Source organism: Oreochromis niloticus, linkage group LG5 (assembly GCF_001858045.2).
Source record: "Oreochromis niloticus isolate F11D_XX linkage group LG5, O_niloticus_UMD_NMBU, whole genome shotgun sequence".
NCBI lineage: Eukaryota > Metazoa > Chordata > Actinopteri > Cichliformes > Cichlidae > Oreochromis > Oreochromis niloticus.
The window spans coordinates 34,983,646-34,997,568 of record NC_031970.2 but is presented as its reverse complement, the minus strand read 5'-3'; the positions used below and the strand labels follow the sequence as shown (position 1 = coordinate 34,997,568).

Sequence of the window (13,923 nt, the reverse complement as noted above, 5' to 3'; positions counted from 1 at the left end):
GGGCAACAGATGGCTTATGGTAGCAAAGGGGATGTTAGTTTATTTCCCACCTGTGTTTCTGTTGATGTACTCTTAGTTACCATTGTGAACATTTCAGTGATGTACTGTTTTCTTTCTGTTCATTTCAGAGACCACACACACACACACACACCCCGCTCATATCCACACCAATGCACCTAAACTTGTATGTAACACCTGCTCCTCTGACAAGCCTGTTACCTCTGACCGGGTGAAGGCAATACAAGCGTCTAAACCATCCTCAGTGTCCTCATTGTCTCCTTCCTGAATATCCATCCGGGCCTAGAGTAGTGTTCTGGCCGACACTCCGGGGAGTGGTGGCTGCAAACCCGAATCAACACCTTACAGTCCTCCCATTCCGGGTTATCTACCCAACATTAGTGGTCCTTCGAGCCGGATGTAAGCTGCTTCTACCCTAACAAGATGGATGATATTCAGAACTTCTCAGCCCTTGGTGCGCGCCCGCGGCGTAATGTACGTTGTCCCCTCCGCTATGAAGCTTATGAGACTGACTTCCCCGGGCTTGGTGCAGGTTACCAGGAAGAAAGTGAGACAGGAGGCGACACCCGTACTCCCCACCATCCTCCGTCTGACACCTCTGATGACCGCCCACACGGCCATGTCACCCCATTGAGGGCAGAGTTAGCAGATATGCAACGTGAGAGGTTCCTGTTTCAGCAGTCCCATGACCAGATGAGAGCCGGGCTAGCTGATTTCCAGGCCATTCATGCTAGTTTGCTGCAGCTGCTGGACCGTGCAGAGAGTCTGCAGCTCAATCCACCGCCCAGAGCCCCTGCTGTTCATCTCCAGCCACCCCCTGCTGAGGAGGAAGAGGACTGGCCTCCACCACCTCCTCCGGTTGTGTTCAAGGAGGAACCTGTCTCCAGTCAGAGCCCAGTCACAGAGCGCATCGACATGATGATGAAAGAGCTCCAGGCTCTGAAGAGGGAGTCTATGACTGCACAGGAGGGCCAGCTCATCCCCCCACCTGAATCTAGGCCGAGGTTCACTTCTCCTCAGCCGAGGCCCACTCACCCTCCAGCGCCGCCTCCGAGAGCACACCCCCCTCCATTGAAACCACTGCCAGCTCCGACTCCGTCCCCACCCACTCCTTTCTCAGCCTCCCAGATGCATAGACCCTCCGGCTTAGCAGCGGCCCCGGATATGACCTACAGGGGGCCTCGTCCAAGCATTCCCAAGCTCACACGTCGAGATCCTGGGGAATTCGCTCGTCTGAAGATGGCGCTAGAGAACTTACTGCCCCCGGAGAGTTCAGAGCTCTTCAGGTACCAAGTCTTGTTAGATCACCTACACCTGGAGGAAGCAAAGTTGATAGCGGACGCTTACCTCCACTCTGCCACGCCCTTCAGTGACACCATGAATGCTCTTAACGACCGGCTTGGGCAGCCCCACCAGCTTGCCCTGAGAAGAATTGCTGCTGTCATGGACTCACCTGACATCCGCCGAGGGGATGCAGCCGCATTCGAGCGATTCTCTCTCCACATCCAGTCGCTCGTGGGCATGCTGAAGACTCTAGGCCCTGATGGGGAGGTCGAACTCCAGTGTGGCTCCCATGTGGCTCGACTCCTTGGTAAGCTTCCTTCAGAGCAAAGAGCTGATTTCCGTCGGTGCATGTACAACCATTCTGGTCAGGCTTACACCCTGGACGACCTGGCTACCTGGTTAAAGTACGAATCCTGGTGTCAGGACTATGACAGCTTGCCCACTCCAACGATCACCAGAGAGAAGCCTGACGTCAGACCAAGTAGGCGCCCTGTTGCGGTTCTTCACGGTGCAGAGACCTCACCCAGGTCACTAGGTACCACTCCAAACCAAGCTAGGCCGCAGCCTTACTGTGCCTTCTGCGATAACCGTGCCCATCACCTGAGTCAGTGTCCAGAGGTCGTTAAGCTGAGTCGTGAACAGCTCACAAACTGGATAAAGACCAACAAGAGGTGCTGGCGTTGCGCTCGTTCCCATCAGGCAGCCCAGTGCACCCTCAAGAAACCCTGCAGCCTGTGCCAGGGTCGCCATCTGCAGGTCCTTCACGACGTGAATTCTAAGCCCTTAAAGACCCCTGGCCCAGCGTCTGTTCCCTCACGAGAAGGTGAGAATCCTACGGGCGTCCTGTACCTCGATCGTCCTTTAGAGAGCGGCCAAGTCCTGTTAAAGGTTGTCCCAGTCGTCCTTCACCATAATGGCAAGACTCTGAGCACTCATGCGGTTTTGGATGATGGGTCAGAGAGGACTATGCTGCTACCCGCCGCTGCCCAGAAGCTTGACCTTCAAGGCACCCCAGAGACACTTCCGTTGCGCACTATAAGGCAAGATGTGCAGACTTTACATGGGTCGTGTGTCTCCTTCGAGATCTCCCCTGGTGGCAAACCTAAGCAGCAGTATAAGGTCCATAATGCCTTCACCGCCACCCGCATCGACCTAGCAGAGCACAGCTACCCTGTGGAGTCCTTGCAGCGGAAGTACAGACACCTCAGAGGCCTGCCTCTCCAGTCCTTCAAGAAGGTCAAACCTCTCCTTCTCATTGGCAGTGACCATCCACAGCTCATCACTCCAACTGAAGCTGTCCGTCTTGGTCCACCGGGTGGTCCCGCTGCTATGCGCACCAGGTTAGGGTGGACACTACAGGGTCCCTCCAGCCTTATCGGTTCATCCTCGCTGCCACAACAGTGCCTCTTCACGACCACCATTCCTCCCCAGGTGAGTGAGCTACTCAAACATGTAGAGAAGTTATTGCAGGTAGATGTCATCCCAGTGCCGGAAGGCAAGGTGGTTACCCGTTCGAGAGAAGACAATTATGCAGTTAGCCTGCTAGAGCAGAAGACGGTCCGTGTAGAAGTCGAGGGCATCCAACGCTTTGCCACCCCCCTCCTTCGCCGCCAGAACATGCCACGCCTTAAAGCTAGCCCTAACGCAGTTATTCCTAGTTTGAGAAGTGTGGAGAGAAGGCTCCAGAAAGACCCAGAACGAGCTAAGATCTACAGGGCGGAGGTAGAGAAGTTGGTCCAGGCCGGTTTGGTGGTTAAGGTGTCCCCCTCTGAGGTTGCTCCAGCAGATGAGTCATGGTATATCCCTCACCACCTTGTTAGCCACAATGGCAAAGATCGCCTTGTGTTTAACTGCTCGTTCCAGTTCCAAGGTCAAGCCCTCAACGAACATCTGCTACCTGGGCCTACCCTGAGCGCATCGCTCCTTGGTGTCCTTCTTCGCTTTCGAGAGCATGCCGTAGCCATTAGTGGTGACATTAAAGGTATGTTCCACCAGATTCGCCTTCTTCCAGAGGATCGTTCCCTCCTGCGGTTCGTGTGGCGGGATCTGCACCCTGAGGCACCCGTGGCTGTCTATGAATGGCAGGTCCTCCCCTTCGGTACAACCTGCAGCCCATGCTGTGCAACCTTCGCTCTGCAGCGCCACACCAGGGACCACACTGAAGGAGATGATCCGCTACGTCACTCTGTGGGACAGTGCTTCTATGTTGATAACCTTCTCCAGAGTGTGCCAACCCCTGGAGAAGCCCGGGACCTAGTGGACAGGCTAAGAGCCCTCCTGTCCTCTGCGGGATTTGTCCTACGCCAGTGGGCCAGTAATGAACCCAGCACCATTGGCCACCTACCTGAAGACCTCAGATCCACAAGTGCAGAACTTTGGCTCACTCAAGACAAATCAGACACCTCTGAGCCAACTCTGGGCCTTAGCTGGCACTTCCCCACGGACACCTTGGGTTACAAACACCGCAAAGTCAGTTATGGTGCCCCCACTATGCGGAACATTTATAAGGTTCTCGCAAGCCAGTACGACCCACTTGGCTTTATCCTACCGTACACCACCCGAGCCAAGATGCTGGTGAGGCGCCTTTGGGATCAGCAGAGGGGGTGGGATGACCCGCAGCTTCCGCCAGAACTGCTGCAGCAGTGGGAAACCTGGGAAGAGGAGTTGCCGTTCCTTGCACAAATCCTGCTTCCTCGCCCTTATCTCCCAAAGCACATCACGGAGTCAGTCAGTGAGAGAGAGATTCACATCTTCTGTGATGCGTCAGAGCAGGCTTATGGCGCAGTGGCCTACATGAGAACAGTGACAGGTGATGGCCGCTCACATCTGGCCTTCCTGATGGCTCACTCCCGTGTTGCCCCTAAACGCATTCTCTCCATGCCCAGACTCGAGCTGTGTGGTGCCCTCTCCGGAGCGCATCTCTCCCGTCTCCTTAGAAATGAGCTCACTCTGGACATAAAGAGAATAGTGCTGTGGTCCGACTCCACAACTGTACTCACCTGGTTGAGGTCCGAGTCATGCCACTTCAAGGTCTTCGTCGGCACCCGTGTGGCTGAAATCCAGGAAGTAACTCAGTCGCACACCTGGCACTATGTGGATTCAGCCCAGAACCCTGCGGATGATATAACCTGTGGGAAGACCCTTTCGGAACTGGCCAGACCCAACAGATGGAGTCAGGGGCCTCCTTTCCTGCTCCTAAGTCCAGAACAGTGGCCTCCAGAGCCGAGCGGCACCCTGGCTGAGCCGCCAGGCCCATCTGAGCTCCGTAAAGAGACCTTTTGTGGAGTTTCTACCACCTTTGACCCCGCCACCTCGAACTTCAGCGGATATGACACCTGGGCGCAGCTGCTGGAAGCTGCTATTACGCAGTTGCATGGGGCGGCCAAAGGCGGTGGAACTTCATCAGCTCAGGACTATATTCAAGCGGAGATGCACGTCCTGAGAGAAGCTCAACAGGAGAGCTTTCCTGAGGAGTATCGACTCCTTAAGCAGGGGAAATCTATCAGCCGCAGCAGTCGTCTCCTTGCGCTGTCCCCTGAGTTCGACCGTGAAGATGAGGTTATCCGGGTAGGTGGACGTCTTCGCCGCTCTGAAGATCTTGCCTTTACCAACTCGCACCCCTTAGTTTTGGATCCGACACATCCGGTCACCCGCTTGCTCATCCAGGATGTCGACAGTCGTCTGCGTCATCCAGGGCCAGAGAGGGTCTTCGCGGAGATTCGGCGCACTCATTGGATCCTGAGAGGCCGGGAAGCGGTTAGGCGTTTCCAGAGGACCTGTCTTGAGTGTCGCAGATGGAAAGCCCGCCCGACTGTTCCCAAGATGGCTGACCTGCCAGTTGCGCGCCTCCGCCTTTACAAACCTGCCTTTTATTCGACAGGCGTGGACTGTTTCGGACCCTTTGAGGTCAAAATTGGGCGCCGTGTGGAGAAGAGGTGGGGCATCATCTTTAAGTGCCTTACTATCAGAGCGGTCCACCTTGATGTCCTAACCTCCATCGATACAGATGCCTTCCTAATGGCACTTCGTCGGTTCGTTGCCAGGAGAGGGACCCCAGCTGAGCTGTACTCAGACCAAGGGACCAACTTCCGTGGGGGAGAAAGGGAACTCCAAGCAGCTTTTGCAGCCATGACCTCTGACCTGCAGAAGCTCCTGGCTCCCCAGAAGATCGTCTTCCACTTCAATCCACCAGCGGCTCCTCATTTTGGGGGAGTGTGGGAGCGGGAGATTAGATCTGTCAAGACGGCGCTCTACACTACAGTAGGATCCCAACCCCTACAAGAGGAGGTCCTCCGCACGGTCCTTGTGGAGGTGGAGGGCATCTTGAACTCCAAACCACTAGGTTATGTCCCGTCCGACATCAGTGATCCTGATCCAGTGACCCCCAACTGCTTTCTGATGGGGCGGCCTGATGGGGCGCTTCCTCAAGTGGCTTACCCTAAAGAAGAGCTCCTGAGTCGCCGGAGGTGGAAACACTCCCAAGTGCTGGCTGACCACTTCTGGTCTCGATTCATCCGGCTGTACCTTCCGAGCCTGCAGCTTCGCCCGAAATGGCAGTCATCCCCCGCGGACGTCACAGAAGGTTCGGTGGTGATGATCGTAGATCCTCAGCTGCCTCGCGCTTCCTGGCTTGTGGGTCGCATCTCCAAGGTCCACCCCAGTCCCGACGGGCACATCAGGTCTGCTGACGTCAAGGTGAAAGACAGGACCTTCACCCGACCTGTGGCGAGGCTGGTGGTACTGCCTGCCCTCCCGGACGAAGACCAAGGACAATCACTGTGACTTTATTAGACAAGTTGCCTTTTGTTGTGAGCAAATGTACTTCATACATTTGGGGGCGGCTGTACAAAAGGCCCCGTAGTTGTGAGTTTTATTCTGTTCAGTTGTTCACCTGTAGTTTCTTAGAGTGGCCAGTAGAGGTCACCCCACCGCTTTGTATGAGAGAGGATTCGGGCAGGGAGATACGTGGGTGAGATATATGAGCGTTTCCGCTCCCGATTACCGGCGGAGAAGTGGTCATTTCGTGAGAAGTGTGCGTTACTGAGCAACGTAAGTCTGTGATGTGTGAGGATGTGGGGATAAGATGCATTTGTGACTGTAATCGAAGTTGGAGGGGAAATGACTATGCTTCTGTCTATGTCGCTAGCGAGTGCTAAGCGAAGCTAAGCTAAGCTAGGCTAGCTCTCCTGCTGTGTGATTGGGGATAACTGTGTGCTGGGTTGGCTCGGTGGGTTTATATGTGAGATGTGGGCAATAGATGGCTTATGGTAGCAAAGGGGATGTTAGTTTATTTCCCACCTGTGTTTCTGTTGATGTACTCTTAGTTACCATTGTGAACATTTCAGTGATGTACTGTTTTCTTTCTGTTCATTTCAGAGACCACACACACACACACACACCCCGCTCATATCCACACCAATGCACCTAAACTTGTATGTAACACCTGCTCCTCTGACAAGCCTGTTACCTCTGACCGGGTGAAGGCAATACAAGCGTCTAAACCATCCTCAGTGTCCTCATTGTCTCCTTCCTGAATATCCATCCGGGCCTAGAGTAGTGTTCTGGCCGACACTCCGGGGAGTGGTGGCTGCAAACCCGAATCAACACCTTACAGTCCTCCCATTCCGGGTTATCTACCCAACACCAGCTCTACAGCTAAGTCACTACCTGGATATTGCTGATGGACAGAACGCCCTCTTGTTCTGGGCAATGAACATGCAGACTCTTCCTTCTCTGTGGCCAGCAGAGTTTTGGCAGTACCTGCATGTAGTGCTCCTGTGGAGCGAGTTTTCAGCTATGGTGGCATCATTCTACGGCCTCATCGTGCACAAATGACTGACAGACTTTTGGCCAATTTGGTCTTTTGCAAATGCAATGCAGAATAGTTAATAGTTAACTGAAATAACTTAAAGTGCACATTCTTGTTCATTGTTCATATATATACATATATATATATATATATATATATACATATATATATAATGATCACCCAGCACCCCCCTGCGGGCAGTTTATCCTTCAAGCTCGGGTCCTCTACCAGAGGCCTGGGAGCTTGAGGGTCCTGCGCAGTATCTTAGCTGTTCCCAGGACTGCGCTTTTCTGGACAGAGATCTCCGATGTTATTCCCGGGATCTGCTGGAGCCACTCGCCTAGCTTGGGAGTCACAGCACCTAGTGCTCCGATTACCACTGGGACCACCGTTACCTTCACCCTCCACATCCTCTCCAGCTCTTCTCTGAGCCCTTGGTATTTCTCCAGCTTCTCGTGTTCCTTCTTTCTGATATTGCTGTCATTGATCACTACGGCTGTCTTATTCTGTTTGTCTACCACCAGTATAGAGCTGTTCGATATAACGATGTATATCGGATGACGATATAAAAACGTCTATCGTTTCATTTTACGCTATCGTTTGTTTCGTCGTGTTGCAAAATAAACTGTTTACGGCAATATTTTTTCATCATTTTGATGGTCACTGTAGTGGCTATATTAATTTCTTAAAGTTCTCTCTTACTCTTATATTTAATATAACCACAGTACGGACGGACAAGCGCTTGTTTTTATGCGTTTTCGTTAGCAACAACGACGGTAAAACCACGGCGTGTCCGCTTGTTTATTTTCCACATAAACCTTTCACAATAAAGCTCAAGATCCTGTTGAGACTTTTCAAAATAAACTGAATCACGTGAAAGATGCAGAGTATTTACGGATGAGAAGCAAAAAAGCCGTCAGGTGCTAAAAAATAAACCTCAGACTCAAACGTTAGAACAGGCTTTTCCCCGCAGCACGCTGTGTAATAAATACTCACAAAGAAAACGGCGGCCGTTACAACTTTTGTCTAAAAATATCGTTTCATGCATCAGTTAAAACACTCGACTCCAGGTACGCGACGTCCAGCTGGAAACACTTCACGCAAGTCGAGCTGCCCGACATTCACAGAATTTACAGAAAATGTTACATTTTTTTCATTTATATCGTTATCGGACGATAGATGTCTTAATATCGGGATATGAGATTTTGGTCATATCGCACAGCCCTACACCAGTATGTCCGGTTGGTTAGCCACCACCATTTTGTCCGTCTGTATCTGGAAGTCCCACAGGATCTTAGCTCGGTCATTCTCCACCACCCTTGGTGGCTAACCAACCAGACATAGTGGTGGTAGACAAACAGAATAAGATGGCCGTAGTGATCGATGTAGCGGTTCCGAATGACAGCAATATCAGAAAGAAGGAACACGAGAAGCTGGAGAAATACCAAGGGCTCAGAGAAGAGCTGGAGAAGATGTGGAGGGTGAAGGTAACGGTGGTCCCCGTGGTAATCGGAGCACTAGGTGCTGTGACTCCCAAGCTAGGCGAGTGGCTCCAGCAGATCCCGGGAATAACATCGGAGATCTCTGTCCAGAAGAGCGCAGTCCTAGGAACAGCTAAGATGCTGCGCAGGACCCTCAAGCTCCCTCAAGCCTCTGGTAGGGGACCCGAGCTTGAAGGATATACCGCCCGGAGGGGGGTGCTGGGTGTTTTTTATATATATATATATATTTGTTTTGTACATAAGGAAATCTCAGCAGTTTTTGTTTCAACAGGAAGTTCTGCTTTTGCATTTTTCGCTGAATGTTTATTCTGTGAATTTGTAATTTAGAGGAAGACTATTCTTGCAGCAAAGTTTAATTGAGCTGTGCAAGGTGCAATTTCAGAATTAGTTTGTGCATATTTTGTAAGTTACTTGTTTCATCAGGTGATGAGATTAATACAGATTTTAAAAAAGGACACATGGTCTATTATTTACACCTAACATATAACTGCAACATTGTTTTTAAAAAAAAGACTTGAAAGGACTTGAAATTCAAAGTGTGCAACTTGGGACTTGACTTGAAAGTTGTCTGTCTTGACTTACGACTTGACTCGGACTTGCTTGACTTTACTTGAGACTTGACTCGGACTTGAGGATAAAGACTTGAGACTTACTTGAGACTTGCAAAACAATGGGCGTTTATCAATATGTGTACTTGTGCGTACTTGCGTTCTCGTGTACTCGTGATACGTCATCAGTCGGAGACCAAGTACTGTTCCAATTCGAAGTACGCACCACGCCGAGAACGCGAAAAAGTCCCGGATGTGTTCTCGATCCGCCCATTTTATCGAGCATGCATCGGTGTAGACTTGGGACAGCTATATATCCCAGAATGCATTTCGTCCAAAACTCAACAGCGGACTCCCGGCACATCGTCCCCCCCCTCCCCTCCCCGCCCGCTCGCGGTCTTCTCACTACTCAGGTTAAAGAAACCCCAGCAGCTGTCTATAGTATTGAGTGTCCACTAGAATAGAAATAAAAGCGTTCTAACATCTCACCTGCTTGTTTTTATTAAGGTATGTACACGTATGTACATGTACACTATTTTTATTAATAGAGGTTTCACTACTGAGGTTAAAAATGATATATAAGTCACTTAGATCACTTCTAAATGTTAATGTTTGGTTTATTTCAGTGTTTTATTTGTTCCTGAGTAAACCGGTTTGGCTGTGATTAAAGTTAAGCTTCATAACATGTTACTCACAGTTAAATTAGGAGGGGCCGGCAGTAAAAACTCCGGACCTGTGACATCATCACGTACGCTGGTACAAATCACGAGTCCGTGCTCGCGTACTTGAGAATTGAGAGACGGCCCACGAGTCCGTGCTCGCGTTCTCGGCGGGTACGTACTCCCGTGCCTTCTCGGCAAGTACGTACTCACCGAGAACGCGAGTACGTACTCGCGTACTTGGGCATTGATAAACGGCCAATGACTTGGTCCCACCTCTGCTTCTTGGAGCTGCCATGTTGCACTTTTGGAGCCAGTGACTTGTGGTGGAGTGTCGCTGGAATTGACTGCGAACACGCCCCTCCACACTTTTTACGTAGCCCAGCTGCTGCCGTTTATCTGCTGATGGGTTTACCGCAACTAATGACTCATTATATTAAGGTAAATACAACCACGTCACTATTATGAAAAAGAATATGTTACTATATTACTCTCATAGTGTATATGTTTGAATGACTCAGCACTCCTTAGTTTTTGTTATTGTCCAGGTTCGTCAGTGAACACACTGAAGTGCTATACTCTCCACAATCACCAGGGTGGCGTCTGTTCCTGTGGTGCACCTGACCTCCGCCCACGCACACACACCTGCGGCTCATCAGCAGCTGATGAAGTTCAGTGGGATTTAAGGCCTTGTTGGAGTGCTGTTCCTCGCTGCATTCCTCGAGCATTATACTCACCTGTGATAGTTAGCCGGGCTCTTTCATTCAGTTATCCATTTTTAGACAGAGATGACATTAGCTGCACACTCCACAGACGCCCAGAGTTACTGTTAATATAAGAAATGTCTAGAAATGTAATTTTGTCCTTTGAGATTCTAACATAAGTCTGAGGATAATATAAAACTGAAAATTTGAACAGTTTTAGACTTATTACACTCACAGAGCACTCTACAGCCTGCTAACATGGAAACTTAAAATAAAAACAGCAGCAGATGTTTTCATAGAAGTATAACTTGTTCTTTTCTTTTAATAATATAAAGTCCACATAATTATAAACAGCTACATTCACCCTGGGGGAAAACTAGTGAGGGAGACCATCAGGACCAAGCTGGGTTTCCTGGGTCCGGAGATTTGGAGAAAATGTCTCGTTTTCTTCTTCTCTCACTGAGAGAGGCATCGTTTCAGAAACACTAGGAAGACTGAAGCTTATCGCAGGGATCAAGCAGGACTCATAGTCTTCATCACCAGCTCCCTTACAGGGAAATCGTCAGACCTCCACCGTAGGCCCCCCTCAGAAGATGGATAAACCCAGCATTTCATGAACACTGTGATAGAGACGCTTGCTATGTGTAATGTCCCACCACGGTCTGGGACCGCGTACTCCACTGGACCCACACAGCAAAATTCGCCTGTCACCCTGGCATCCATTGTACTACAGCCTTCCTGGAATGGGTATTCTGGTGGCCCACCCTCTCTCGGGGCGCTACAGAAAATATAACCGCCTGTCCTACCTACTCACATAATCCTCAGAAGCTCGAGACTTTTACATAAAGATATATTCAGTGCAAGTAAAGTAGAAGTACAGTAACGGGAGTTAGTTACTGGTGACTGCGCAGCCCGGTGCTTCTCTCTTGATTTCTTTAGTCAGGGTAAATTAATTCACCTGCACGGATTAGAAAAACTAACTTTACAAAACGCGTTTCCCTGATAGCCAAGTGCTCGTCTTAGCTAGCTAGCTAAGGACATTAGTTACAGATTAGGTTACAAACACATTTAACTTACCAAAAAAGTGGGGCCTTGCACCCCAATTTAACACCACTGTGGCAGTAATTAGAATCACACCTATGAGAAAGGAGACCCCTTGAACCCAAATCAGCGTGATGAGAACTACTGATAATGAAAGAAAGCATCTTTGGAAAAAAAACTTATCAGAGGAAATTTTTTTTTATTATAGTCTGACCCATTCCCATCCGCTAACATGGAGGAGGCGAGGTATATGACGCCGATACTGCACCCAGACACCAGGGAGCAATAGAGACTTTTTGGCTTCATTTTTGGGGTGCTATTAGGTCGTCCATGTTTTCTACCGTCACTGATTTGAACATAGAGCCAATCCAGACTTCCTGTGTTAAAGTGCTGGTTCCACAGATCAACAGATGAGTGCTCGAGTAGAGTAGGCAGGCACTATATAAGAACCAGCAAATTTACCAATGGATGCTTAGTGAATACTTCAGGCCTCAAAAACCAAAGATAGAAGAGGAGCAAGAATAGAAACCATCATCCACCAATGGCAGATAGAAGAAGTGTCTTACTCAAAAAATCCTACCAATATATAAAGCTGGAATGAAACACCAATCAGAGGAAATAATCATGGCAGCATAGGAACAATCTCTAAGCACAAGATCGATAAAGGCTGGGGTCTACTATGCCAAAGGTGTTCCTGAAACAATTAGCACATAACAGCAGGGTGCAAGATTTTAGCAGGCAGGACATACATGGAACACCATAATCAAAAAGCCAGCATAGCATACAGTAACATCCGTGCTGAGTTTGGCCTTGAAGTCCTAAGGACAAGCTAAGATCCTGAGGGACTTCCAGATACAGACAGATAAACTGGTGATGGGTAGGCAGCCGGACATAGTAGTGGTGAACAAGCAGAGGAAAAAGGCCGTAGTGACAGATGTAGCAATACAGAGTGATAGCAACATCAGGTAGTAGGAACATGAGAAGCCTGAGGAATACCAAGGTTTGAGAGAGGAGCAAGAGAAGATGTGGAAGGTGAAGACAATGATGGTTATCCTATCCTCGCCAACCTTCATTGGCTCCCCGTCAAATATCGTTTTTAAAATCCTTTTATACACTTTTAAAATTTTAAATAACCTGGCACCCAGCTACTTAATTGACCTCCTTGACCTATACATCCCCACGAGAGCACTCAGATCCTCTAACCAGGGGCTCTTAATGCAACCAGTGTCTCGATGGAAGAGTAGGGGGGATCGAGCTTTGCTTTTGCCGCATCAAAACTCTGGAACAGCTTGCCGATTAATGTCCGTGCATCGGAATCCATCCAATCCTTTAAATCACGTTTAAAAACCCGCCTGTTTAAGCTTGCCTTCCAAACAACTTAGTTTTTATCTTTTCCCCGGTTCATGCTTGTTGCCGCATCACCATCTTATAACTGTATTTTCTTTTGCTGATAATTGTATTTTCCTGCTCCTTTACTGCTGTAACCCCGCAAATGCGGCTGGCCTGTGAAGCACTTTGATGTACCTGGGTCTTTTAAATGTGCTATAGAAATAAAATTGAAACTGAAACTGAAACTGGTGAATTTAACAATCGTATGATGTAATAAAGAAATTTGCAGACTTGCACAGAGATGGTAAAATTATGATGACTGATAACGGAGACGAAGACAACAGACGATGAGGACAGGGTGGAACAGGGGTTTAAATAATAATAATGGACTGCATTTATATAGCGCTTTTCAATTCCACTATTCATTCACACACTGGTGGAGGAAAGCTACAGTTGTAGCCACAGCTGCCCTGGGGCAGACTGACAGAAGCAAGGCTGCCATATCGCACCATCGGCCCCTCTGGCCATCACCAATAGGTGAAGTGTCTTGCCCAAGGACACAACGACCAAGACAGACAGAGCTGGGGATCGAACCGGCAACCTTCCAGTTACAAGATGAGCTTCCCAACCCCCTGAACCGGTCACCTTAAATGCACCAAGGAGACAGTAAGAGAGAACTCGGGACAACTGGAGACATTTAAGGATGCAGGGACTGACAGAGACAGGGAAGAAGTCTCATCGTTACAAGTAAAGTTTATCTTGCCTGGCTGGGCAGCTCTCTGGTTGCTCAGCACCCCCAAAGCTCTGATCCTAGAATCCCCCCTGCTGACACAAAACAAAACAACGACTACACAACAGAACAACTACACAAGACAACACAACACACTAACTATACACTCCACGCTAAACGTCACAAATCTCCCACATCTAAAAACTCGCTCTCGCTCTCTCTCCCTCACTCGCTCGCTCTGTCTCGCTGTCATTATCGTCACTCCCAAAACTTTCTCCTCTTCCTAAACAACCAAACAA

The 13,923-nt window shown here is 49.4% G+C and overlaps 2 protein-coding genes across 6 annotated transcripts in view; one reads left to right on the top strand and one right to left on the bottom strand.

Moving 5' to 3' along the window:
• Nucleotides 1–13,923, bottom strand: part of LOC100708976 (calcium-dependent secretion activator 1) — a 331,413-nt gene that overhangs the window by 176,905 nt on the left and 140,585 nt on the right. The gene's annotated exons all lie outside the window — the stretch shown is intronic.
• LOC112846984 (uncharacterized) lies at nt 16–6,806 on the top strand. The gene is made up of 2 exons (XM_025907524.1): nt 16–6,351; nt 6,679–6,806. Exon 1 carries the CDS (start codon nt 442–444, stop codon nt 6,082–6,084), a length of 5,643 nt encoding a protein of 1,880 aa, XP_025763309.1. The 5' UTR covers nt 16–441; the 3' UTR covers nt 6,085–6,351; nt 6,679–6,806.

What these genes read in the sequence shown, in the direction of transcription:
- LOC112846984 (XM_025907524.1), top strand. Translation starts at nt 442, where the DNA reads ATGGATGATATTCAGAACTTCTCAGCCCTTGGTGCGCGCCCGCGGCGT.